The 27,396-nt window shown below is 36.5% G+C and overlaps 2 protein-coding genes across 2 annotated transcripts; one reads left to right on the top strand and one right to left on the bottom strand.

Moving 5' to 3' along the window:
* Nucleotides 1-1,065: 1,065 nt before the first annotated feature.
* On the top strand, nt 1,066-11,110 carry LOC136223126 (phosphoinositide phosphatase SAC2-like). Its single transcript, XM_066010950.1, has 16 exons — nt 1,066-1,596; nt 2,996-3,200; nt 3,295-3,460; nt 4,142-4,364; nt 4,773-4,849; nt 5,026-5,213; nt 5,296-5,393; nt 5,533-5,666; nt 5,758-5,883; nt 6,225-6,582; nt 7,877-7,998; nt 8,119-8,232; nt 8,748-8,927; nt 9,159-9,335; nt 9,437-9,521; nt 9,703-11,110. Exons 1-16 carry the CDS (start codon nt 1,510-1,512, stop codon nt 9,802-9,804), a joined length of 2,442 nt encoding a protein of 813 aa, XP_065867022.1. The 5' UTR covers nt 1,066-1,509; the 3' UTR covers nt 9,805-11,110.
* An 8,463-nt stretch (nt 11,111-19,573) lies between these two features.
* Nucleotides 19,574-22,097, bottom strand: LOC136224047 (small ribosomal subunit protein uS2y-like). The gene is made up of 5 exons (XM_066012268.1): nt 21,845-22,097; nt 20,787-21,049; nt 20,503-20,700; nt 20,061-20,274; nt 19,574-19,868 (listed from the first exon to the last, which is right to left on the bottom strand). The coding sequence occupies exons 1-5, from the start codon at nt 21,990-21,992 to the stop codon at nt 19,774-19,776; spliced, it is 918 nt and encodes a 305-aa protein (XP_065868340.1). The 5' UTR covers nt 21,993-22,097; the 3' UTR covers nt 19,574-19,773.
* Between the last annotated feature and the right edge of the window lie 5,299 nt (nt 22,098-27,396).

The raw sequence follows: 27,396 nt of genomic DNA, 5'->3' as shown, positions 1-27,396 counted from the left end.
AATCCGAGAAAAGATAGTAACAAATTAATATCACCAACTCCTGAATCCGAAAAAAGATAGTAACAAATTAATATCTATTGATAGAAAATATAATAAAACGTTGTTATTTTTATTATAACAGAATTTATGATAAATTAACAGAATATCCACCAAATCAAATCCAAGAAAATGTAATAATAAAATAATATCTATTAATATATTCCATTTTAAACATAAAAAAGCATTTGGTAATTTCATTATAATAGAATTTATGACAAATTTCATGATACGGATGAAGTTAATAACATATTTTTAATTTAACAATTTATTGTTTTTCTCATGATAATCAAAATAATTTATAAATTGTTTATTCTATCAAATACAATTTGAATTAAAGAACTTAATTCCACTTTTATTTGTAGTAGGAATTTTTTTGTTAAATATTTTCAAATTAAATTGAATGTTGTCATGTGTAAGCAAATGGAAATATGGAAATATTAAAGCTTATTATAAAAAAACATATAATTTTTTCATGAGTTATTGGTAGTATTATTTACTTATTTTTCTCTTTTTTCATGAGTTATTGTTAGTATTACTTACTTATTTTTCTCTTTTGCTGCATAAATTTTTAATTTCTAATAATAATTTTTGGTGTAAATCATAGATATTTTCACTGAAATAAATTTATTTAACATTGAGAATTTTTTTTTGATCTCTAATACTGCAAAATATTAGAGATAAAAAAAATCAGTAAAAAGACCTATTATAAAAATTATTTCAGTGAAAATATCTATTATAAAATATTTTTATTTTGAAGTAATGTTTAATTTAACACAAGCTAGAACTTTGTCAACTTTGAAACTCAGCGCGTCACGACTGACAAGCGCAGGTCGTTATTAACGTTTTCATTTCACAGAACAAAAGAAGAAAATTACGGCGTGTGTAAAAAAAAGAAAAAAAAAAGTTACGGCTACGTGTGTAATTTAAACAAAGAAAAAAAAATATTTAACAAAATAGTCTGGGCGACTTTTTCGCGTATTATTCCAAAGACAAATCACATATTCCCATTATTATTTCCGTTCGTAATTCAAAATTATACTGTATAAAATAAATCAGCTGAGTTTCTCTCTCCTTTGCTACAGCTTTTTCTCTTTTCTCTCTGTGTGGTCTCTGTTTCTTTCATCCTCTCTCCTCTCTACCTCTCTCTCCGTGCTCCAATACGCTCCGTTTTCCGGTTTGCTTGTCCCTCGACGAACCTCTACTTCCTCCTCCAAGATCACAGCCCTGAGCTGCTCTGTGTTTTTTTCTTTTTCCATATTTGAGGTTTTTAGTTAATTTGTACTGTTATTGTCTGCGAGTTGGTTGATTTTTTTATGTACTTGAATATGAACTCTGCTACAGAAATATACAGAAAATTATGTCTGTTTTATAGTGTGTACGTGTTTAGATTTGAGAAATAGAGGTTTTGTTTCAGTGAGAGTTGACCCGGGCTGAGGATTGCTCTGCTCGGGGAAGAAAGATAGATCCCGCATGGATATGGTAACTAATTTTGACGCTGTAAAGCCTGCCCCGAATTCTTCCTACTTGCAGAAGTTCCGACTCTATGAGACTCGCGCGGTATTGTACTATATACTTTTCTTTCTCATATTTTATCTCCTTCAGTTTGGATCGTTCCTTACTGCCTTTCACTAACTCGTTTGAATTATCTTTTTCCGCTGGTACGCTCATGGTTTTCGTATTTTGTTCATGTTTGTTTGGTCGTGGTGATAGATTCATTGTTTTGTTTTGATAATGAGATAGAATTTTCATTGGCTACATTGATTGTGGCTTAGATGAGGTGCACATGGAAATTTTTCCTTGGTTTGTGTTGATAAGGATCTAATTGAAATTTTTGCTTCCAGAAGCAGCACTATCCGATTGCTGATTTTCTGTGTGCAGTATAATTAATAAAGAGTGCGTTAATGGATATTGAGTTCTGCTCTTGATTCTTTGCTTTCCCTATTCCTTTACTAAATGAAGTACATGTGAATTAATTTTAGGTGCTCTTGGATTTGCACTAGTTTGAATTATTCAATTCCGTCTAGGTTTTTGGTGATTTCTTATTCATGAATCATGATTGTAAGAAGCGATTCTCCTTATCTTTCAAGATTTGGGATTCAAATGTTCATTTCTGTTTTTTTTTTTTTTTTGTGATTTTTTCAGCTAAATTGCAGTTGAACAATCGCTAACAAATTTTACCTGCATTTTTTGCAATTATTACTGGTTTATTAATCTCAATTTTCATATGGCTTCTGCCAATATTTTTTTGTTTTCAATCAGTAAAATGTTCATGATATTTTCATAGGACCCCTTTCCTGTTTATCTTGCTTTGTTATTGAGCAGTCGAGTGTTTTAAGATTTTTGGCATTCTGAGATGCAAATTATTGAATATGACTCGGTTATGAGTCTAAATTGAACAAAGTATTCAACCATAGTTTTTTTATTTCTCAAGCCTATCTGATATTAAAAATGGAGGTCATTTGATTTCCAATTTCAATTGAAGGTTTAGTAGAATGTGGTGACATAGTTGTTTCCAAATTAAGTTCTCCAATATTTTCGTAATGTTTATCTATATGTAATTTGTAGTCACTATATTTCTTTGCCCTCATATTTGGTTGTTGCAATTTATGACCCCTGAAAGTTTCCATCACTCTCACAAACTGAGGTGCCCTTTACAATTTGACCACAATGTCTGCAGGAATTGTATCTTCCTGCCAATGAACCAGGAAACTAGTTGCTTCCTTCCTTTTAGTATGCAGTCTTTCTGGATTTATAACATGTGATTCAATTTTGTCTATTGGCTACACTTCTGCGTGGGGGGACTTTTTAATTCTTTCATAGTTTCATTTTCCCTGTATTTGATTTAAGAGAGACAAGTTGCATCAAGAATAATAATAAAGAGAAAGAACCGCAAAGTACCTTTTTGTGTTGTGTGCTGTTTTTGATCCATTTTCATTTTTCATTTTATGTGCAACAGAATTTCTATATGATTGGAAGAGACAAGAATAGAACCTTTTGGAGGGTTTTAAAGATTGATCGGTTGGAGCCATCTGAATTAAATATTCTTGAAGATAATACAACATACACAGAAAGTGAATGCTGTGATCTGCTAAAGCGAATCCATGAGGGGAACAAGTCAACAGGCGGACTTAAATTTATGACGACTTGCTATGGAATAGTTGGTATGTATTTCATTTACAAGATCCTCTTTGTAAGATTTTACATCCACTTCACCAGAAAACTCATTGACTTGTTCCTTATTTTCTTCGAAACTAGGTTTTGTTAAATTCTTGGGACCCTATTACATGCTGCTGATAACAAAACGAAGGAAACTTGGAGCAATTTGTGGCCATACAGTATATGCCATTAGCAAGAGTTCGATGATTCCGGTTCCACATTCTTCTGTGCTGTCCAATATGACTAATTCTAAGGACGAGAACAGGTCTTTTGTTCATTCTGCATGTAAATGTAATATGTACTTGGTACTTCAAAAGAGACCCATGAGATTAAATATGGTGGTCGCTCTACGTTCATTTGTAATTAGAAGAGGATTTTTCATGATTCTACTTTTCTTTTTTCAATTGTTTTTTTGGATTAATAACTTGAGTTGGGTATCCTTATTAGAAGTAGAAAAGTTCAACACTGTGGAGGTAATCCCTGTACTGTTTTCGTCAATACACCCCACAGTGTTAATTGATGATCTGTTCTGGTGCTATTTCTTTTTTCTTTTTCAGTTGTGTTTTTCTTTTTCTCTTTTTTTGGTATTGACTAGTAGAGCATCTACTTCCTAGTTATATAATAGTATATGTTACTGCTGCATCATTTGTACTTCATAATGTTGTGTCGTGGCTATTTCCAGTTCATTTCCTTCATATGTACAGGGGCAAACTTCATTGCCGTTGTGATGATGTTAGTATAACATGTTGAATGAGACCAGGTATCACCAGGGTTTGTGGGGGAGAAGTCACTTCCTTTTTTTTCACTCTTTCGTTTCTTATTTCTTCCTTTTAGCTTCCCGATTTAAATATATTATGCAGGCACTTATTTTAAATTTATGGCCCGTGATAACACTATTAGAAATGCACTAACCTTGCAGTTTCTTTTGTTGATTATGATGGTGTAGATACAAGAAGCTCCTGTGCACAGTGGATCTTACCAGGGACTTCTTTTTCAGCTATTCGTACCATGTTATGCATTGTCTTCAAAAGAATTTGAAAAACAACGGGACAGGGCAACTTCATTATGAAACAATGTTTGTGTGGAATGAATTTTTGACACAAGGAATCCGGAATAACCTCAAGAATACTGTATGGACAGTGGCATTAGTATATGGCTTCTTTAAACAGGTTCAGTTTTTATGACAGCTTTTTATATTAGCTGAGCTATCTTAGATACATTAAAAAACAGTTGTATGTTCATATATTCAGTGTTAACTTGAATAGGATTCCAATCTTCAATATTTGTTATATGTTCATTAGATCCTTGCTACTTTGTGATGGTTGTAGTTGTATGTTTAGCTCTTTGAAGTTATTGAGGTAACTTATATCTGACTTCGAGTTGAATGCTGATGGAGCTAATATAGCAAGGATCAAATGAAGAACAATATTGCCTTTTGTAATTGAAGCCAGTAAACTTCAGCAGATCAGAATTTATATTGCATTCACAATTATTGGGAAATTAAAATGTACGCAAATTGTTGTGTAAAACGCGTGCAACTTTTTATTTTCTTTTGTTTTATTTGTGCTGCTATCCAGGTCAAACTTTCAGTATCTGATAGGGACTTTAAGTTGACCCTCATTGCCAGACGTTCACGGCATTATGCTGGCACAAGGTACTGAGGCTTCTAATTTTGAACAACTTGGTTCTTAATTGCTTAAATAATCTCAGCTTTTATATTGTGCTTCTGAATTTTATAAGCACCAAATGTATGTAAACTGTCTGTTCTCCGTCATATGGTGCTGCTGATATTAAGTTGAATTTTATTTTTTCTGCTTTTATCTTGTATAGATATTTGCGACGGGGTGTGAATGAGAAGGGCAGGGTAGCTAATGATGTTGAGACAGAACAGATTGTGTTTGAAGATGTTCCTGATGAATATCCGGTGCAAATTAGTTCTGTCGTGCAGCATCGGGGTTCAATCCCACTCTTCTGGTCCCAAGAAACTTCAAGATTAAATATTAAACCTGACATAATGTGTATGGTTTCAGCACATTAATCTGTAGTATTTTGATGGCAACCTCTCATAATTATATGCTTATTTCTTGTTCTGGTTTACAGTATCAAGGAAGGACCAAAACTACGAGGCCACAAAACTTCATTTTGAAAATCTTGTCAAGAGATATGGAAATCCGATAATTATTCTAAATTTAATAAAGGTACGCTTCTGCATCTTGAAGAAATAAATTATTATGTATGTACAAGTCCAGTTTTCTCTATGTTCGGGCTGATGAATTTGGATGTATGGTTTCTTTGTTGTTGTCATCATCTTACGGTAATTATGTTGATGGTTGACAGACTCATGAAAAGAAGCCTCGTGAAATTATACTCCGTGCTGAGTTTGCTCATGCTATCAGACATATAAACAAAGGCTTATCTGATGAGAATCGCCTAAGGTTCCTCCACTGGGATTTACATAGACAATCTAGAAAGTACTTAGCTTGCCTTAGTCCCATAAATTTTATTCCCACATTATCTTTAGTATTGTTAATGTAAATGGCATTTTCTTTCTTTTTTCAACAGAGCTTCTAATGTGTTGTTGCTTCTCGGGAAAGTGGCGGAATATGCAGTGAAGTTAACTGGCATCTTCTATTGCCAAGTTAATCCAGGCTTAAGGCCCATAGGATTATACAATTCTTCCTACTCTGAGTAAGTGAATACTTTGGCTTCCAACTCTTTCATACCAATTTTTGCCTTTCCGTCCCAAGTTTAAGAATGGTTTGAAGCATTCATTGTCCTGCTCTCATATGATATAGTTTTCATAACTAGTGCTTGAGTAACGTGTGAAATGCAAATCTTATAAAGCTTTGGAAGAGGGAGAAAAGAGACTTAAGGAGAATAAAGTTCTTGGAAGGAGTTGCTATTAGGAAATTATATTCTATTAGCAACTTCTCCATTTTTGCCTACTTCCCATACTTTCATTTTCTTTTCTTTTCTACGCTTAGTTCCTGCTAACTTCTTATGCTGTTGGCAATGCAAATGCTTTCCAGGAATGACGATGATGAGTGCTCTCTCGAAATTTCTTCCAATGAAAATGACTTGGCAATGAGTTTGGATTTGGGAATTGACAATGTTGGTTCTGAAAGTAATTTAAATCAGAGTATTAAGGCCCCAATGTTTCAAAAAGGGGTTCTAAGGACTAATTGCATAGACTGTTTAGATCGCACAAATGTTGCCCAATATGCATATGGTTTGGTGGCTCTTGGCCGCCAATTGCATGCACTTGGATTTATAGAATCCCCACTTATTGATCTAGATAATCCACTGGCGGAGGATTTAATGCAGATTTATGAGACAATGGGTGACACGCTTGCACTGCAGTATGGTGGATCTGCGGCACACAATAAGGTAATACCTTTTGAGAGCAAAGTGGAATTCCTAATTTCTAGTTAGGATAAAATGCAAATATTAAGTAGAGTTTGTTTCCCTCCAATTCCTTTTCCTGAGGGATAGCCGTCATCTTATTTTTTTTGTTTGATAACTGTAAATGAATTCTTATGGTCGGGATCTGGAACTCCTGAACAAGAGTTGGGCATTAGTGAAAATTAAAAAAAGAAAGTAGAATTTCTAACTAAAGTGAAGGAATTATGCTAGAGAATTAATTAATAAATTCTAAATTGATGCAAAAGATCAATTTATGTACATAGCTAAGATATATTCACAAGCTTACGTTATTACATAGATGCCATTCGGTGTAAATTTATTATACAAGGCAAGGCAAATACTTGTTGTCATCCTATGGTTTAGTTACTAAATTAGCGCCATATCCAATACCAGTATGGTAAAAGAAGTAAAAATTGGAAACAGGAGGGGAAATAAGAAGAAATAAAGGTCAAATTATGTTGTAGAAGAAGCTGATCACATATATTATTGATAGGAAAAAAAAGCATCTTTAGGCCCACCTTTTCGATTTTTGTTGATTAAGTCCTTGATCTTTCAATTTGACACATTGAGCTCTCGATCAATTATAATTACATATATTAAGTCCCTGATTACCAAAAAAGTTAGTTGTGCACATCAAACTCAATTAAAAGAGTGGTATTCATTTCATGTGTTTGAAATTGCATTTCTTACAATTCAAAATTATGTCTCTACAGTTTTTCTATAGCACCTCAGAAATTTAAAAAGCTGCTTTCTAATGTTAAAAAATGCAATTTCAATTGCAGATGGAATGAATAACTATCTTTTAGCTGAGTTTTACATTGTCATCTAAATTTATTTTAACCACGGGGTTAATGTGTGCGGTTATAATTTGATCGAGGGCTTAATGTGTCAAATTGAAAAATCAGGGGATTGAGGATGCTTTTTAGCTTGTTAATACTAACATTTCATTGTTCTTAAGGCTAACTGGCAAACTGATCTTATTTTTCCTACTTCTTTTCTCAAAATAGTTGATTTGTCTATATCCTTGGGATGATTGTAGATTTGGAATATAAACCATTGGTCTATGTTCAACAAATAAATTCACCTGCCTAGTTATGCTTGTCTAGGCATTTAGGAGCCGCTAAAACGCAAAGATTCCAGTATGAATTCACCTCTGGTTTAATGGATCACATTTTCCTGTTCTTTTTAGCTTTTCTATTTCTCTTGGCAAGAACTTCCTGTCGCTTATTTTTTGCTTGTTTGTAACAATGCTTCACAGATATTTTCTCAGAGGAGAGGTCAGTGGAAAGCTGCAACTCAGTCCCAAGAGTTTTTTAGAACTCTTCAGCGTTACTACAGCAACGCTTACATGGATGCTGAGAAACAAGCTGCCATTAATGTGTAAGTTAAAAAGCTGATTCTCAAAAGTGGGAGTAATTCTAGAGTAGAAGTTCAGGAGCCTTTAATTGTATTCCCTTGATGGTAGGCACTGGTGACATCTGGTTTTTTACTTTTTATCAGGTTTTTGGGTCACTTCCAGCCACACCAGGGAAAGCCAGCATTATGGGAACTGGATTCAGATCAGCATCACAATGTTAAAGGGTGTGGCCCTTTTTTAGTTGACGGGGATACTCGGTATTATTTGCCTCACTACTGCCAATCTATTTATTGTATAATACTGAACAGTGCTTTGTTCAAAGTTGCGATTTGGTTGCATGATAGTAAGAAATTCACGATATATTAACGTGCGCATATTCCTATCATCATGAAAATACAAAAAGCTTAGCGTAGTGGAGATGGTAAAATGATGCTCAATTATTTATCTCTAATGGATGACAGTCTTGCCAAAAGAAAAGTCTGTTTTGTTCGAAAATTTGCTTAATTGGGTGGTGGACCTCAGGTACGGAAAATATGCTTCTCTGTGCCCTATAAGATATCATTATGGTGTTGAACTCCATCATGCAGTTAAGATTTGATCTTTTTGTGCATGTGTTGTCAAATTCAGACCTGTCTGATAAAATATAACCTACGCTAGATCAAGGTGATATCATATGTGATAATGATGAATGGATGATCATACTAATAATCTCTTAAACATAGATTTTCCCTGTGCAGATAGACTTTTAATGTTAGATCCCCATTGTTTGTAGGTCATTTGTCAAAAGATCACTATCAGAAGGCAATCTTGCTAGTGAAAGTGAGTCACTTGCAGCAGATACGGGTTTTCGCCATAATAATCCTTTTGCAGAAAAAGATCAAGTAGCTAACAAGGTTCTTTCAGAGTCTACTCCAGAGATTTCAACCTGTGAAAGTGATATGTCCTATTCTAGGTATCCTTGAATCACTTGCCTGTACTTATGACATCATTACGAATCTTGCTAATAGATGATAACCATGGTAAAGCCTGTGGTATAAAAGTATTCTGCTGCTATTAATTATGTAGCTGTTATTTGAATGCTCAAATATAATTTTTTGGTTTTTGTATGCCTTGTTACAGGAGCGTGGTAAAATTTGATTCTACCTTGTGTATTCCAACTCATTAATTGTTGATGTCATTTCAGATATACTCCCTCAATGCCTAAGAGAGAGCTTTTCAAAGACATCGAGGAGCAGGAATACTCTGAAAGTAATCATATCTGTTATGATGAACATGGTGTTGCATGTAGCTGCTCAAATTTTCTTGATTTAGATTGGCTTTCTTCATCAGGGAATTCTTGTGAAGAAGACCCATTTGATAGGTAAATTATATGGTTTAGTTCTACTCCAGTTGGCTAAAACCAATACTTAGTCTACATCGACAGTTTTACATTTGCATACATTGATGGTTTTACATTTGCAGATCAATTGCTGGCCTATCATCCGAATATCTTGCGAATGAGCTGAAAAGTGAAACATCTGCTAGCGAATCTGGATCTAGCTTGAAGGTCCGTATCTTCTGTTTTAGTGCTGTGAAATTTTTCTATTGATGCAACATCTTTGTGCTAGCCAATTGCATCTATTTATTTTCTTTTTCATGTAACTCGCCTGCTGTGCATCCATCCTTTTGCTCTTGGTTTCTTGCATTAGTTTGTTGAAACATAAACTCTACAATCCCTTTTTCTCCAGGGAAGAAGTCAAACTGGGGCTGACCTTTCTTCTGATGACCTGATGTGCGGATTTTCAGAGCGGTTTGCGCAGTGGGTAACACATGGGGAGACACTTTTCTAAAATGATAAGTTGTTTACTTGAGAAGTTTCTGACCACATACTATTTATTCAGAGCAATTATTCTCTTTGTAATCCTCATCCGAAGGATGTGGATTACTTACACAAATGAATAAAAAGGAGATAACGATTCGAGAAGCAAAAATGTAAATCTCAGGCCATGTAAGGGCTGCGGCATTTTGTTCAAATTGTGCACCTCCAGAGTTAAAAAAGGCTATGATAGAGGGAGCACAAACACAAAAGGGTAAAACACAGCTATAACCTATATAGCTAACACATTTGGAGCTCCACAATTCCTCCAACAACTTTAGGTTTGTAAGCCAGATTTTAACACCATGTAAATATTCTTTAAATGTGTTTTCCAGATTAGAGTGCCTTAGTTTACAATAAATAGACGAATTAGATCTTCAAAGTTGGCTAACTAGATTTTTAGTTTGATGTCTATAAATTAGCGGGATAAAGGTCAATTTTGCGCTAAGGTTTTTGAAGAAGACTAAATTTTTTATTTTCATCGTACAGAAAGAGTTCAATATGCTCTCATAGTGGATACTCTAGTTTAATTTTGCTCTTTTTTAAAAATTTCGTCCGTAATTTTTAGGCATTAATTTGGAAAATATATTGGTGAACTAATGCCTCTACCATAGTGGCAATATTGCATCATTTTGTATTCAGTCCATAAAACCAGGAAATTTGCCAATTAGATGGACCACTCACTTCGATGATAGTACGAAAAGATAGGTGGTTTTGTTGTGGCTCTGGACTTTCGAATTCAGGAAAAAGGACATATTCATAATTATGTTTGAAAAAAAGTTCTATTATGGTTCGTTTGTTTGCTCGAAAATATTATGTTGGAAAATATTTTCTGATATTCGATGTTTGTTTGCTTATTAAAATAAGTGAATGGAAAATTTTGTGAGTCAACGGGAAACTTTATGAAGAAAGTGAGGATATAAGTAGAAGCTCTGATTTTTATGTTTCTACTTTCCAAGCAGAAACTAAGCGAAAGTCTACCTCTTTTGGCTCTCTGAATGTAGAGAAATTCTACTGTGAACCGGTTGGTTCTTTTAATATAGATAATTCCACATCAACAGTTGGTTCTTTCATATAGATAATTCCACATCAACAGTGACATCATCTGAGTGAATAAGACCAGACTGGTTCGGTCCATTGTGAATATTAATAATAACAGTATATTTGTGGTTAATATATATAACATATTAACTTGTACAACTGGACTATGATAATCTATTGTGTTCACCAAAGAAAAAAAAGATGATAATCTATTAATTCATAATTCATTTGTTTAGTTTTGTCAGCTGCATTTTTTAAATAAATAATTTTAAAAAATAAGTAATGGTAATATACTTTAAAAACTTATTTATATATGATGATATTATTCATCACCATCTAATGGTGGAAAAAACAAAGTAATGCTTACTTTGTCAAAAACAAAGTAAACATAGCCTAACTCTATTATCAAAGTGTAAAAGATTATTTCGATTTGATTCTACATTCTTTAAGTAATTAAAATACACAGTTTCTCTCCCACTATATAGGTTTTAACATGATTGAATTTTCATATTTTATATTCACTTTTCCCATTTGATCATTTTGCAATAAACTTTTTAAAAAGAAAAACTCTAAAATGTTGGAAACATAAAGAAAATTGTACATAATTAAGATGGAAGACCTGAGATCTGAATTAGTACACGGAGTGCTTTAGTAAATTATAAAATGCATCTTAACTCACTTGTGGTAATTGAGAAATTAATGATCTTCATATGAGTACATATATTCATGAATTATATCAATAATAAAGACGAAAAATTCATGAATTATATGGTGCATGTCATAAAATGATTTGTAGCCTAAAAAGTAAATTTACAATAACGATGAACAGAAACAAGCTTTCAATGCAATTTCTCATGGACACAATTTTCTAGTCAATTGCAGTACATGCGGATAGTAATTTCTCCTCTGAGGGCATTAGCCTTCCAATATTACCAAAAAAAATTTCTCCTCTGATCGCTGGTGGTCACTTAGAAATTGCTAATTGCCTTACCAAATAAACAAATCAAAGGTTAAAGAAAGAATGTCATAATAGTCTTTTGAATTATAAAAGAATGCCTTACAATTATATAAAATGTTTTTAGAAGTGTTTTGAGTGATTTCTTACTATTTTTACAAATGACGAAAACCTCTGTTTATAGGCCTACAACTAACCTAGTGAATTTAATATACTCCATCTAGTTCATATTATTTGTCATATTGATTTTCATTAAATTTATAGATGTACTAAAATATCATCCATCTCTCTTAATTAATAATCACAATTTTCCATAATATTCATTAAATTATACCACTCTTCATACATTAAAAACTTAAAATGACAAAAAAAATAATTAATGCTAAACTCATTAATAAGGGTAAAATGGAAAAAATTTACATGGAAAACCTAAAGTGACAAATAATATGAACTGGAGGGAGTAATAGATATACTTTAATGTCTAGAAAAATTTGGGACGCCAGACTAGCAAGCTTTTGGGACACTTTTGGGCATCTCTATAAGCTTCCAGGACGTTCTGGGACGCTTTGGCAGTGTGCAGGCCCGTAGCGCGCCAAACTTTGGTTCGAGTGCGCCAATTCTAACCTTCATGCCAATTCTTAAATCCTTTAGAACTTTCTCGTGCCTTATCGATTCTTCTAGGGCTTATTTTGTTATTTCAAGACTACCCTTAAATTTTCATGGCCATTGGATGCCTATAAGGTACTTCGGGGAGCTAGGTCCAATGGAACAAAGTAATGTCTACTACCCTAGGTCTAGAGTCAGTATAAGCCACACTATAGGCGAAGTATACACTACAAATAACAAGCATGACCGCGATGTCCAGCTACAGTGAGCCCGTTGGCTATCCAAAATGGCCTAATGTGGGGGAATTAGGGCGAAGCATGACATCCTCCCCACTCAATCAAGCAACAACCCTATTGCTTATCGTTGATGATTGTCGACCTTGTGCATGATGTCCCACAAGGGAACATCTCGTTTCCATCTCGCCTTGCTATCTGGAAGTCCCTTCCATTTTACAAAATAATCCTTATAGTCGGGATGAACCCTCGTGCCTTGACATCGGTGTGCTAGAATCTCCTCGATCTCATGGCCATGTGCATCGTTATAGCCGCAGGCTCTCGTTGTGACTCATTTTCGCTAGGGTCCTCATTGTAGGGCTTCAAATAGTTAACAAGAACAAAATATGTAATTCAAAATGCAATGGAAATTGTACTCGGTACACCATCTTGCCAATGCATTTTTCTATCAGAAATGGGCCCTCGCAGCATCGTACTAAGCTTACCGAAGCTTAACGATAACTATCACCATGTCTCCTTCCTCAAACTCCAGGTTATAGGCCTATTTTTATCGACCCATTTTTTCATTATTTTGGCCGCCTTTGTTAAGGATGCTTTCGCCAGCTTTGTCTTCATGTGCCATCCCTTGGTAAACTTGAATGAGATAAGGTTTTGGCTTCGACAGCCGGCAACAAGGTCTTGGGGTATTGTGGATTGCTTCCCGTTGGTAATCTCAAATAGGCTCGCCCCCGATGACTCGATCTTCTATAAATTATACGAGAATTGGGCAATGTCGAGCAACTTTGCCAATCTTGTTGGTTAGCACTCACATAATGATGCAAGTAAAGATCCAACAAGTTGTTCACCTGTTGTGTTTGCACATCGATTTGTGGGTGGAAACTTGTGGAGAAATTGAGTTTCGACCCTAGTAGTTTGACAACCTCCATAAAAAAACTTCCATAAATTGGGTGTCCCTATCGTTCATTGTAGTTTTTGGGATGCTCCAATACCGCGTATGGGGAAAATAGGCTCATTGTGTCTTCCGTGTTGAACTTCATCGATACTGGAATAAATACCTCATACTTAGTAAACATGTCCACTGCCACCATGATATTGTTGCAACTTTTGGACTTTGGTAGGTAGGTGATGAAGTCAATAAAAAAATGCTTTCCCAAGGCTTCTCATGGATCAATGGAGGCCGTAGGAGTCCGACAGACTTGTCTTGATCGACCTTATCTTGTTGGCAAACCAAGCAAGTCTTTACTTATAGCACCACACTGTCCCGTATCCGAGGCCAATAATAATTATTCTTGATGAGTGTTATTGTCTGATGAATGCTCGAATGTCCTTCCTATCTTGAATCATGGCATTCCTTAACGATCGCCTTCTAAGCCTTTGCCATTTTGGTATGTATACTCGTTCCTTTGGTGATTAGCAATTTGTCTTCCAGACAAAATCAGCGAGTCTTGCCCTCTTTCGCTAATTCCCTCAAATTATTAGCTTGCAAATCTTGCTCGATGCCTTTCTTGATTGTTGCCGCAAAATCTATTTGGATGATGGGGCCCAGCTCACCCTTGAAACTCAAGGCATCAATCACGAGGTTGGCATTGTCGGGCTTATGCTCCATAATGATATCGAACTCCGCCAAAAATACTTGTTGTCAACTGACTTGTTTTGGCGTGCGTTTTTTCTAGTTGAGGATGTAACTGACAGCTACATTATCAATCTTCAACATGAACTTTGTCCCCGATAGGAAATGTCTCCATAAACACAAACAATGGGCGAGGATGATCATTTCCTTCTCTTTGGATCATGTAGCGACGTTATATCTCATTAAGATTCCAACTTTCATATGCAATTGGGTGCCCCTCCTGCATAAGCACTTCCCCGATCAAAAAATTTGAGGTATTAGTGTGTACTTCATATGCATTTGTGTGATCGGGAAGTGCCAAGATTGGTTCTTCGGTCATCGCCTTTTTAAGATTCTCGAAGGTGGTTTAACACCTTTCGTCCTAGCTCCAAGCTCGGTTCTTCTTTAATAAATCCTTGTAAGGGGATGTCATGGAGGAATAGCCCTTTATGAAACACATGTAGTAATTTGTGAGGCCTAGGAAAGATCTTAACTCAGTCACCTTCTTAGGCGGTTCCCAATCGATGATCACCTATATTTTTTCCTTATCCATACGAGTTTTTCCACTTCTAACAATGTGCCTTAAAAACTATACTTATGTTTGAGCAAAGACACATTTTTCTTTCTTCACATATAACTCGTGTTTTCTCAGCTCTCAAAAAACTAGTCGTAGGTGTTGCATGTGCTCTTTCAAAGTATCACTATATACCACAATATCATCGAGATAAACTACGAAAAATTTGTCCAACAACGGACAAAGCACTTGATTCATCAACGTACAAAATGTGGCAAGGGCATTTTTTAATCCCAAAGGCATTACTAAGAATTTGTAAGAGTCGTACCTCGTCACACAAGCTGTCTTCGGTATGTCTTTTTCAACAATCCTTACTTGATAATAGATCGAACGTAGGTCAAGCTTCGTGAACAATCTTGCTCCCTCGATTTGATTGAAAAAATCAATAATGAGAAGAATCAGGATGTTCTTCAGTGTTATTTTATTGAGCGTCCTATAATCAATGCATAAACGTAACGATCTGGTGTGTTCTTTTGAAACTATACTAGTGCATCGTAGGGTGACTTCGAAAGTTGGATCTATCCCACATGCAACATCTCATTGATCTGCCTCTGTCATTTTCAAGCTCCGGAGGTTCCATCCGATAAAGCACTACCGTAGGTGGCGAATCCTAATATAGCTCAATCTTGTGGTCGACTTTAGGAGCGAGCAAAAAGTCTAAAAATCGATGGCCGAATCGATAACCAAACTGAAATTCTTATTTGGTTGAGTTATTTTGATAATTTAGTTCGGTTCAGTTGTCAATTTTTCCTTGTTTGGTATTGGTTATTCCAATTTAATCGAAAATCAAACCGAATTTATGTTTAAATAATATAAATATAACTTTACTTATATTATATATTCTTCGTACTTCAATTTGTACAAGAAAGCCTAAAAATGTAGTTTTCAATATTATTAAATTAATTTGTAATATGTTAGATATTTGGTTAATTGATTTTGAAATTACAAATTTCAAATCAACAAGCACAAATTTCATAATTTATAATATTTTAAACATTTAAATTACAAATATGAAAATTTCGGCTATTTGGTTGGTAAACGAACCGAACTGAAATTTTTTGGTTTGGTCAAATTTTGTTATTTGTTACGATTATGTTTTTAAAATTACACAAACATCGATTCCATTAATCGACAATTTGGTTCGATTAATAACGGAATCAATGCTCATCCCTACTTGACTTCCCTTTCTGGCGGAAGTCTCTTTGGCAATTCCGGTAGCATGACGCCCGTGAACTCCTCAAGGAAAGTAGCAACTTTCTTAGCCTTATCCTTTTCTTCCTCAAAAGCCGCAAGGATCGCCAGTTTGTCTCTCCTCATCTCATTAGATAATTGCATGGTCGATAGTTGTTTGGCTTTCCCCAAATTTTCTTGTGTTTGTGGCAGAATGCAAGTGTTTCTCTTTTCCAGAATGCACATTGTATCTGCAAAAAAAAAAAAGGATATGCATAACTTACCAAAGGCATGTCTGCATAAGTTATGCATATCCTTTTTTTTCAGATACAATGTGCATTCTGGAAAAGGGAAACACTTGCATTCTGCCACAAACACAAGAAAATTTGGGGAAAGCCAAGCAACTATCGACCATGCAATTATCTAATGGGCTGAAGAGAGACAAACTGGCGTTCCTTGCGGCTTTTGAGGAAGAGAAGGATAAGGCTAAGAAAGTTGCTACTTTCCTTGAGGAGTTCACGGGTGTCATGCTACCGGAATTGCCAAAGAGACTTCCGCCGAAAAGGGAAGTCGAGTAGGGCTGAGCATTTATTCCGTTATTAATCGAACCAAATTATCGATTAATGGAATCGATGTTTGTGTAATTTTAAAAACATAACCGTAACAAATAACTAAAATAACCAAATTTGACAGAATTTACTTCCTTGAGCCATCCTCGCTCGTCGGTGTACTTTACGCTCAACCTCTCAACTTCAGTGACGTCGAGGAAGTTGTTAGTCGCTCCTATGTCCACCAATGCATTAGTCATATGGCTCCCTTGGCATGGCTCGACTTGGGCTTTTACAAGCGGTTGAGTTCGATCAATGAATCGACAATGGTGGGGAGATCGACAGCGGTCCTTCTCTGAATCTCAAACCTAACCCAAGGTTGCAAGCCTTCTAGAAAAACTTAGAATGCCTCACCTCCGACAACTCCAATAAAATTTCAAAAAACTCCTTAATGTAGTCATGAATGCTACCATGTTGCTAAATATGTCTCAATTTGGCCCGCTTCTCTAATTCACCGACCTTCGGATAGAATTGAGCCTTAAGGGCTTTCTTGAAATCCTCCTAAGAAGTTATAGAGCACATACCTCTCTTTATTTCTTATTCCTTCATGCGCTACCAAACCATTGCAGAGTCTTGCAAATATAATAGCACGACATCAAGCATGTTCGTGTCCTCCACAAAACCAAGTGACCTAAAATACTTCTCTAAACTCCAAAGGAAGTTACCAATCTCCTTTGAGTTTCCAGCGCCACTATATGCCTTAGGTTTTGGAACCTACAATCGTTGCTGACTAGAGATTCCTGATGTTAACGCTCCACTTACAAGTTCTCTCTTACAAAGCATCAAGTCGACCATCTCAGTAAGGACTTCCTCTAGCTCCTGCCAAAGTTAATCTACTTGGGCTTCTAGTGTCTTGTCCCTTCCCTCGCTATCGGCAACGACCTTGTTTACGACAGCCAACACCTCTCCCCGAAACTCTTCTCCCTCAAGTTCATCTAGGTGATTGTCTATCTCTTTGAACTTTTCATTGCCCTAAGAATTTCCACCTTTGTAGCCTTCTGTTGATAACGGTATAAAGTATCTTGACATGGATCATCCCTTTCTCTTTCTTTGTGGCTGCTCATGTACCCCGATCACTTCAACTTCCTCACTCCTTCCTAACATTGTTCAATTCCATTAGAAATCCCTTAGTAACTCATAGGTAAATTGTCTCCAATACCACTTATCATGGGCATAATTCTCTCGTCAATTGCAGTCTATGCAACACTAGTAATTTCTCCTGAATTACTAGTCAGTCTTCTCCCAATCTGCATTAGCAATTACTAATTGCCTTAGCAAATAAACAAACCAAAGGTTAAAGAAAGAATACTTGCACAATAAGATGGGGAATATTCTTTAAGAATTATAAAAGAATGCTTTACAATTACATAAAATGCGTTAGAAGTGTTTGAGTATCTTATAATGCCTTTACAAATGATGCTAACCTCTTTTTATACGCTTACAATCGAACTAGTAAAAGGCTAGGATTGATTTAATTTAATGACTACAATTTAATGTATAGAAAAATCTAGGAGCGCTTGGCTGGGGAGCTTTTGGAGCGCTTCTGGGTGTCTCTAGAAGCTTCCATGTAGTTCTGGGACCATTTGGCAATGTACGGGCCCGTAGTGTACCAAATTGACAGTGCACCAATTCTAGAGCCTCCATGCCAATTCTCGAATCCTTTAGAACTTCCTCGTACCTTCTCAATTCTTGTAGGCTGATTTAACCATTTTTAGACTACCTTCAAAATTTCATTACTATTGGATGCCTCTAAGGTACTTTGTGGAGCTAGTATCCAACGAAACAAAGTAATTTCTACTACCTCTGTGCTCAAAGTCAGTATAAGCCACACTATAGGGGGAGAGTAAAATACTAAACGCCCTGCAAGTATGGGCACGTTGTTCAACTGTGACAGACCCGTTGACTATCCAAAATGATCTATAGCAACGGGTACTATACCCACAGATACCCGACACTACGCGACCCTAATGAGGCTACTCGTACCCTAGGACATGTATTTACCCATTACCCGTCACAACTCTTTTATATATTAAAAAATATTATTGTTTTTCAGATTTAAGAGTTTAGATTTGAACTCCAACCTTTTATTCTTCAACCATTAAGGACACTAAGCTATTTTATTCTTATTGATTAAAGTTCAATTTGTTTTTGTTTAATTTTTTGATTGATGATTTATCAAATTTATACTTTGTGGGTAAGTGTATCCGTGAATACTCGTGAATTAAATGGGACGGATATAAGATAAAAAAAAAAAATACCCGTTGCCATCCATAGATGTGGGGGAATTAGGGCCTACCTTAGCACATTATGGAAAAGCACAACTCCTTAGAACATACGTCTATCTCTTTTTTTCCGAGACATGAGAGAAGCACAACTCCTTAAAAACATGTCTATCCTTGTTCAAGACCAAAGGTAAAAGTAAACACAACTCTTAGAAACACATGTCTATCCTTGTTCAAGACAAAAGGCAAAAGAAAGCCTCTGTAAGAGATGGCTATAATTATGTCACTGAATTAGAATAAATAGTCTATCTAAAGAGTAAAAAAGTAGAAGTCTATTTCGTGAGTTCGGAGAAATTATACACTCATAAAGCAATATTATATGCCTTTTCCTGAGCTAGATGTGATACAGTGGAAAGAGGAAACCAAACAATTATTGGGAGATGAGAAGGTGCATTGTGTATATGCCTTTTCAAGAAGAGCAAGTCAAACATGTCAAAACTCACTAATTATTTATTAATTTAACATTTTCTTTTTGACACGTACGAGTCATTGAATGTAATTAGACAAGAATAGGAAATTGGTTGAAGCTTTTGAAAATGCAAGGTCACAGTTCAAATTTGGGCCAAATATAAAGGTAACAGATTAAGTTGCAAGATGAGCAAGAATCAACAATCACTCAAGAAACAACTCAACTAAAAAAATTATAACCATCGAAAAAAATTAAATAAACAAATAGAAAAGAAATATATAGCATTACTGCACTAAAATAAAGTCAAAATTGTTTCAAATCCAAGGTCAGGAACTAAACTATACCTGTAGCAAAAAGAAAAACATGTCGATTTTCCACGTTGATGTCCAAAAATCCCTCAATGATACAACTAACAACTATAGAAGACATGCAAAAGATTGTAGTACTTTTCTTGCTTTACTCTTCCCAGCCAGCAGCAGCAGGTGCAGCAGCCGGAGGAGCTGCAAGTTGTGCTGGTGGAGGTGCAGCATCCCATTCCGTAGCGACTCCACCTACGGTTTATAAAGAAAGAAAGATCACAAGAATGAATAAAAAATAACATGCAAATGTTGAATGTTTGTAAGCATGTAAATGTTGAATGAATATGGGGTCTTTACAATAAAAACATAAATTTAGCGTCTTTATAATGCATAAAGATTAATCAAGGAAGTCTATTAGGGATTGATAAATTTTGTAGTTCTTACCTTGTTCTGGCAAAAAGGTGGCAGCAGGAACAGCCGCAATAGGTGGTTGAGCTGCATCGGCAGTCCATTGGCTGTCGGGAATTTGGTCACCCCAGTCAGTAGTAGAAAGACCAAAATCGGCCGCAGAAGGAAGTGCATAATCCGCAATAGGTACTGATTCGTCCTCTTCCTGTTGCTTGGCTTCTTCAGGCTCCCTGTAGAAAAACAAGTCAACCTGCACAAAGAATGAATGGTCATTATCTAAGTGAATTTGTGAAAAAGACAACCAAATTCCATGCTAACCCTCTAGCAGGAACAGAAAAGTTAAGTTTAACATAACATTACGGAAGCAGAGAAACATCACTTAAGTTCTCCCCCGAAGAATATACTAAGCATTCAAATCATGAATTTATGCATATTGGTATTTAAAGGGTATATGAGTAATCCAAAAACATGTCCGTACCATAATATCCCACTTGTGACCCTGAGGAATAGTGCCACGCATCTGCAAAACCATTCTTGCCAAGAGCCAAAACAGGCATCCAATACTGTGCTTCCCTTTATTATTGGCAGGAATGCCAATATCTACATACCCCATAGGAGAATCAGTATCACAGAAAGCAATGGTTGGAATATTTCCAAGCGCAGATTCCTTAATAGGCTGCAAGATGTAATAATAGCAATTAACCAATGTATTTGAAAATTGCAGAGATACTAAGCTTAAGGTCACCAATAAAGTGTAATCACCTGGTGATCTGTTCTCGGGTCAGTGAGAATCAATAGACAAGGCTCACAGAATGATGTTTGAAGCTGGTTTGTGAATGTACCAGGAGTGTGCCTTCCTGCAATGGCATGAGCACCAGTGTATTGGGCAAATTTGAGGACAGCTCTTTGACCATAGGGCCTTGCAGACTGGACAATGATGTCCTTAGGGTTCTCAATGGCAGCAATAACTCTGGCAGCCATATGAAGTTTTTCCCAAGTCTTCCCAAGATTGATGATGTAGATTCCTAAGAAATGAACATCCAGTGATTAGAACATCATCCAAATCACATCAACAGTACAATAAACTTCATGATTTAGATAAGGAATTAGAAGGAAGACTGACAACAATTCAAATAATGGCCCTCTAATCATGAATACCGGTCCTACAAACAACAACAACAACAAAGCCTTAGTCCTGAAATGATTCGGGGTCGGCTAACATGAAATGTCAGCGACATAAATTCTCTCCATCCACTCAATCCTACCCACTACCATATTTTCCTCAATACCGGTCCTACAAATAACCATAAATTACTTATATTTGGCTGAATATAGGATCACATATGACAGGAATTCTTCTGTGAAAAGAATCAAGCGATGTTTATATTAAAATTAGCAATCACTCATTCAAATAATCAAATGCACTATGTTTCTGTTGTGACAATATGAAATCATACATCTCTTCCCTTGTATTCATGTACAAGGTATTCCAAAACAAATGTAACATAAATAAGAACACAAATGCACTTTGAATATCACGATAAAAAAACTAAAACCAACTCACACAAATACAAACAAATGCTGAAAAATCATCCAACAGATACAACTCGAAAGCACCAAAGCCCAAAATTTTATCAGCTGAACTACCATTTAAAAGGAATTATACACTTAAACATGATCTATCAAGGACATAATTGGCTGCAACACAATTTTTCATAAACTACGGATCTAGATCTCTGAATGATTTAATCTCAAACTCCATCATGTAATTTCAAAACGCACCAAATAAAGAACTAAATAAAATCAAAATTTCGGAATACCATCGTTACGGCGCTTAAATGTATATCTCTCCATCTGATAATCGCAATTCTTGGTGCCGAGATGCACCTCCGCAGCAATCATCATTTGTATATCCAGTTCTTTCTGTGACATTGCCCTTGCCGGCGTTGCTGCTGTGCCCGTCGCCATGACTTCTGCTAGAGAGCTTGGGAGTGACGGAGCAAGGGGCGCAGCAAGGGGAGGAGCGTAAGACGAAAGCTAGGGTTTTCTTTAACTCAGAGGGTGACAGAGCCTAGGGTTTTAAAGGCCCGGTGATATTATAGGCCGTGTTTGGGATGACCTGATGACTCGCAGGCCTACACCCTATAGACGACTTGTCGTTTGACAATAATCAACGAGATATAAGTTTATGAGCTAAATTTTGTTACTAGAGATCTATTTAGAAAGAAATTGGGTAAGTTTCATCAATGGTGTACAACTTTTGTCTCATTTCACATTTTGGTGTACAATCTTCAATTTGTCGCACTAATATGTACGAACTTATAGGTGACCTCCCACTATGGTGTACAACTTTTGTCTCATTTCACATTTTGGTGTACAATCTTCAATTTGTCGCACTAATATGTACGAACTTATAGGTGACCTCCCACTATGGTGTACAACAGGTAAAAATGACCGGTCAACGCTCAGTCAACGCGTCACCTCAGCTTTGACCGGTCCAAAAGTCAAAAAAATTCAATCACTTAATATGAAATTACTTATATGTCCATATCTCTCCATCTATTCATCTTCTTCCCTCCATTTCTTTCTCTCTCTTAAATTTCTCTCTCTCACCTCTTTCTCTTTCTCTCTCTCTTAAATTACTTTTACTATATCTACAAAAGGAAAAAGTAGAGGTATTGTTGAAATCAATTTATAAATAAGAAAAGTAAAGGGACAAAATCACATAACTCCTCCTGGCTGATGCAAAATTAGCTCCATCTGTAAAGTGGTGACTTCCATGTTGAAGAATTGGTGGTTACTTATGTACCCCTCATTCTTATCTCTATAATAAGCTGGGTGCTTTAACAACCCGTGCCGTGGATCGGTTTAATATAGAATTCAATTCAAAAGAGGGTTTAAAAGTTGTTTGTAATGTCATGAATAAACTCCAGGACCAACCTTTTGAAATAAGCACCACATTGCTAAAGTTTATTCAAGATAATCCAAAGAAATTAGAGGAATTCAAATTTCTGGAGCCTTCCTATCTTTCTGATGTTGATTCCCACATGGCACTTGATCTGATGAGATAGCACTATGCGGAAATGCTAACTAAAGACGAGATATTTAAGAATGTTGGAAACGTTGGATGTTTTATCCGGATTGTGGAAAATATGTGTTCTATTGATTCATCCAATAACGATAAATTGATTCAATTAGCTATTGATGCTAGTGATAAATTTCAGTTCATATGCAAATACCTGTGCAACAAACTCCCAGCGGCTGAAAAATGGATTTCGATCTCTTGGTGGAATTAAAGGTAACTTTAAATACTCAACTGCAAAAAGTGCAAAAACTAAGGACAATGGAGAGTGTTAATATTAGAGAGTCTTAATTTTAGAGAGAGAAAGAGGTGAGAGAGAGGAGTTAGAGAGAGAAATTTGAAGAGAGAGAGAAAGAAATTTGAAGAGAGAAAGAAATGGAGGGAAGAAGATGAATAGATGGAGAGACAGGGGCATATAAGTAATTTCATATTAAGTGATTGAATTTTTTTTACTTTTTGACTGGTCAAAGCTGAGGTGGCGCGTTGATTGAGCGTTGACCGGTCATTTTTACCTACTGTACACTATAGTGGGAGGTCACCTATAAGTTTATACATATTAGTGAGACAAATTGAAGTTTATACACCAAAGTGTGAAATCGGGCAAATGTTGTACACCATTGATGAAATTTATCCAAAGAAATTCACTAAACTTTATTTTCTTTTTTCTTTGAATCAAAACTTTATTTTCTTTTAGGAAAGTAATTGAATTTTCATTCTTATCTTAATAATTTTAATAAAGTTATTCAAGTTAATTTATATAAAAATATATTTATCATCCCCAAAATTAAGATATATAATTAATCAAAAATAAGTGTGTAATTAATTAAGATAATAACTAATTATGGTGGTATATTAAAATATGCTTTAATATATTAAGATGTGGTTTATAATATAATTTCAGTATTTTAGATTGATTTATTCCATATTTTAAATCCCTAGTTCTGGGGCATGCACCATCAATTACGTATTAAATACGATTTTCTAACCTTCCTACTTCTTAGAAACAGGCTTTAGGCTTTCCTTTCCGGTTTTCTTCTAGTGCCTCTAGTCCAACTTTCTGGAATTTTCACATGCACCTTAATGAGCAAGTGAATTTGCTCATTCACCGTTAGATATAGACATATTAAATCTAAGCCTCGGGATGTTTTGAATTTCCACTTTAGGATTCCAATAAACCTAGATCTAACGGTGAATGAGCAAATTCTATATGTTTATTAAGGTGCATGTGATCAAGACTGGCTTTTTTTTGTTTATTCACCTAGGCTTTCTACTTTTTTTTTGACAGTAAAGGCAATTTATTGATTATCAAAGTCAAGCGCATTACAAATAAATTGAGGGGGGGTCATTCACCCAAACCTCAAGGTCATACTCTGAACCTGCTGCCCGGGCTAATAAGTGAGCAACATGGTTCGCAGACCTTCTAACAAATGAAACCGACCTAATCTCTTGTTCGGAGATCATAATCTTGCAATCTTCTACTATTATGCCAAAGGGAGAAACTAACTCAATGGGGTTGTTTATGGCTAACACCAGGAGTTGTGAATCTGATTCCATTTGAACATTTTGAGTAGCTTCCCGCTTCAGCCAGCTTAGGGCCTCGCGACAACTCATTCCTTCTGCAATGAGTGGATCCGAGGTGGTTCCCAGCATGCCGTTCCCTGCCGCAAAGAACTTTCCCTCATGGTTGCGCATCACATATCCGTAACCTGCTCTTCCAGATGTTGGAAATATAGTTGTGTCAAAGTTTAGCTTTACCTGGCCCTCCGGCGGTTTTCTCCACTTCTCATCCGAACCTAGGACTGTACGCGAACAACCCTTTACCTGAGCCTGGCGCCATCTGCTGAGAAAAGCCATTGCATTACTAAAGGAAATTGTAGGCGCCGTGGTGCGGTTCTCCTAGACTTTTGCGTTTCTGTCGTTCCAGATTGACCAGATCAGTGTGGCTGTTTGTTCTGAGGTTCCTTTATTGTGTTGGCCGATAACAACTCTCCAAAACGCTTGTAAATTACTGACCCTTGTGCTGATATCGCCTAAGCCTGTGAGAAGCCAAATTTGGCGAGCCTCCGTGCATTCTATCAATGCGTGAAAGGTGGTTTCCGTTTGTAGTTCACATCTTGGACAGAATCTCGAAATTTCCACTCGTTTTCTGAATAGTGCATCTCTTGTTGGTAGCAAACCGGATAGAGCTCTCCATAGCAGTTGTTTCACTTTTGGTGGTGTTTGTAGTGACCAGATACTATTCCAGATTTCCTCGTTTACTGTCATAACTTCCGTCACTGGGCTGTCCTTCAAGAAGCGGTAACCACTTTTAACCGAGTAACTCCCACTTCGTTCAAGCTTCCACCACCATCTGTCTGGTATGTCTCTTGAGCTGAGGACTATTTCAGCCGCAAGTCGTCTATCTCTGGCTGATAACCACTCAGATAAACGGTTCTGGTCCCATCCCCCATTCGGTTCTGTCCTTAATTGCGCCACTACTGCATCTTCAGCCCCTGGAGGCGGTATACTGTCAATGTACGGGTTGAAATCATCCGGTAACCAAGGGTCCGACCAGATCGATACCTGAGATCCTGAACCGATAAGGCGACGGGCCTGTGCTCTGATGAGAGGTAATCATGCATAAATACTTCTCCAAAGGAAGCTTGGATTAGCTTTCAGTTGTGCTTCAAGTATTGACGTATGAGGATAATATCTTGCATTGAATACTCTTGCAACTAGAGAATTTGGTCTGTTTAACATTCGCCAGATCTGTTTGGCTAAGAGAGCGATGTTAAAATTTTGTAAACGCTTGAAACCCATCCCTCCATGCTTCTTAGGTACACAGAGCCTCTCCCATGTCTTCTAGTGAATCTTTTTCCCACTTCCATCTTCGGAACCCCACCAAAATGAATTTAGTAGTCTCTCCAGTTCTTCACACAAGGTACCAGGGATCAGAAACATGCTCATTGCATACGTTGGGAGTGCCTGGAGGACAGATTTTATCATTACCTCTTTCCCTGCTTTTGATAAGTATCTAGCTTTCCAGCTGTTAATTCTCTTCCTGAACATGTCTTCAAGGTACCCAAAGATCTCTCTTCTATTCCTTCCTATCAGTGATGGGAGCCCCAGATACTTACCCGGGCTAGAAGCTACTCCTACCCCGAGCCATGCCCCTACCAGGGCAGCTTGAGCTGCGCTTACGTTTTTACTGAAGTGGATGGAAGATTTATTGAAGTTTACTTTCTGACCCGAGGCTTTCTCATATTGCCAAAGACATTGCCTGACAGATTCACTTTCTTCGATCGTAGCCCTGAAAAACAAATAACTATCATCAGCAAAAAACAAGTGGGATATCTGGGGTGTCTGTGCTGCTACTGAGCACCCATGAATGATTCCTCTTCCTTCTAGCTTTGATAGGGAGTTTGACAGGCCTTCTGCACATATCAAGAAGAGGTATGGGGATATGGGGTCCCCTTGCTGAAGCCCTCTCTGTGGAATGATAGGGCCAATAGTATGTGAGCCATTTATAATGTTATATCGAGCTTTTGTCACACATTGCATTACTAGTTGACTCGAGAGGGGAGAGAAACCCAACTTTAACATCATCTGCTCCAGAAACTTCCATTCCACTCTATCATATGCTTTTGCCATGTCAAGCTTGAGAGATGCAAAGCCCACCTGTCCTTGTGTTTTCCTGTTTAAGTAGTGATTAACTTCAAAAGCTAGCATTACATTATCTGAGATTAGCCTTCCGGGGATAAAAGCACTTTGTTGTTCCGATATAACCAGATGGAGAACCGTTTTAAGCCTGTTAGCAAGTATTTTGGAGATGATTTTGTATATTACGTTGCACAGAGCTATCGGGCGCAGGTCAGAGGCATATTCGGTAGGGACTTTTTTAGAATGAGAACCAGTGTAGTTTCATTAATCTCATCAGGAAAAATACCTGTATTCAGCCATTCTAGACACGCTTCCGTCACCTTTTCACCCACAATACTCTAAAATTTCTAGTAAAAACCCGGGTTAAAGCCGTCTGGACCCGGACTTTTGTCCGGATGCATAGAGAATACTGATGTTTTGACTTCTTCGGGGGTAAAAGGTTTGGTCATTTGTTCATTGTCGGCTACCGTTAATCTGCACGGTACATCGGATACTACTGGATCGGTCTGACACTGTTCAGATTTGAAAATATCCTCATAATAATCCTTCAGAACTTGCTCAAGTCCGTTCCCCCATTCATGCCAACTGTCGTCAACCCCTTTTAGCCTGGTGAGAATGTTCTTTTTCCGTCGAGCCGTAGCCGCTGAGTGG

This window comes from Euphorbia lathyris, chromosome 3 (assembly GCF_963576675.1).
Source record: "Euphorbia lathyris chromosome 3, ddEupLath1.1, whole genome shotgun sequence".
In the NCBI taxonomy this organism is placed as follows: Eukaryota; Viridiplantae; Streptophyta; class Magnoliopsida; order Malpighiales; family Euphorbiaceae; genus Euphorbia; species Euphorbia lathyris.
The sequence above is the reverse complement of the archived record's forward strand: the minus strand, read 5'-3'. Positions and strand labels throughout refer to the sequence as shown.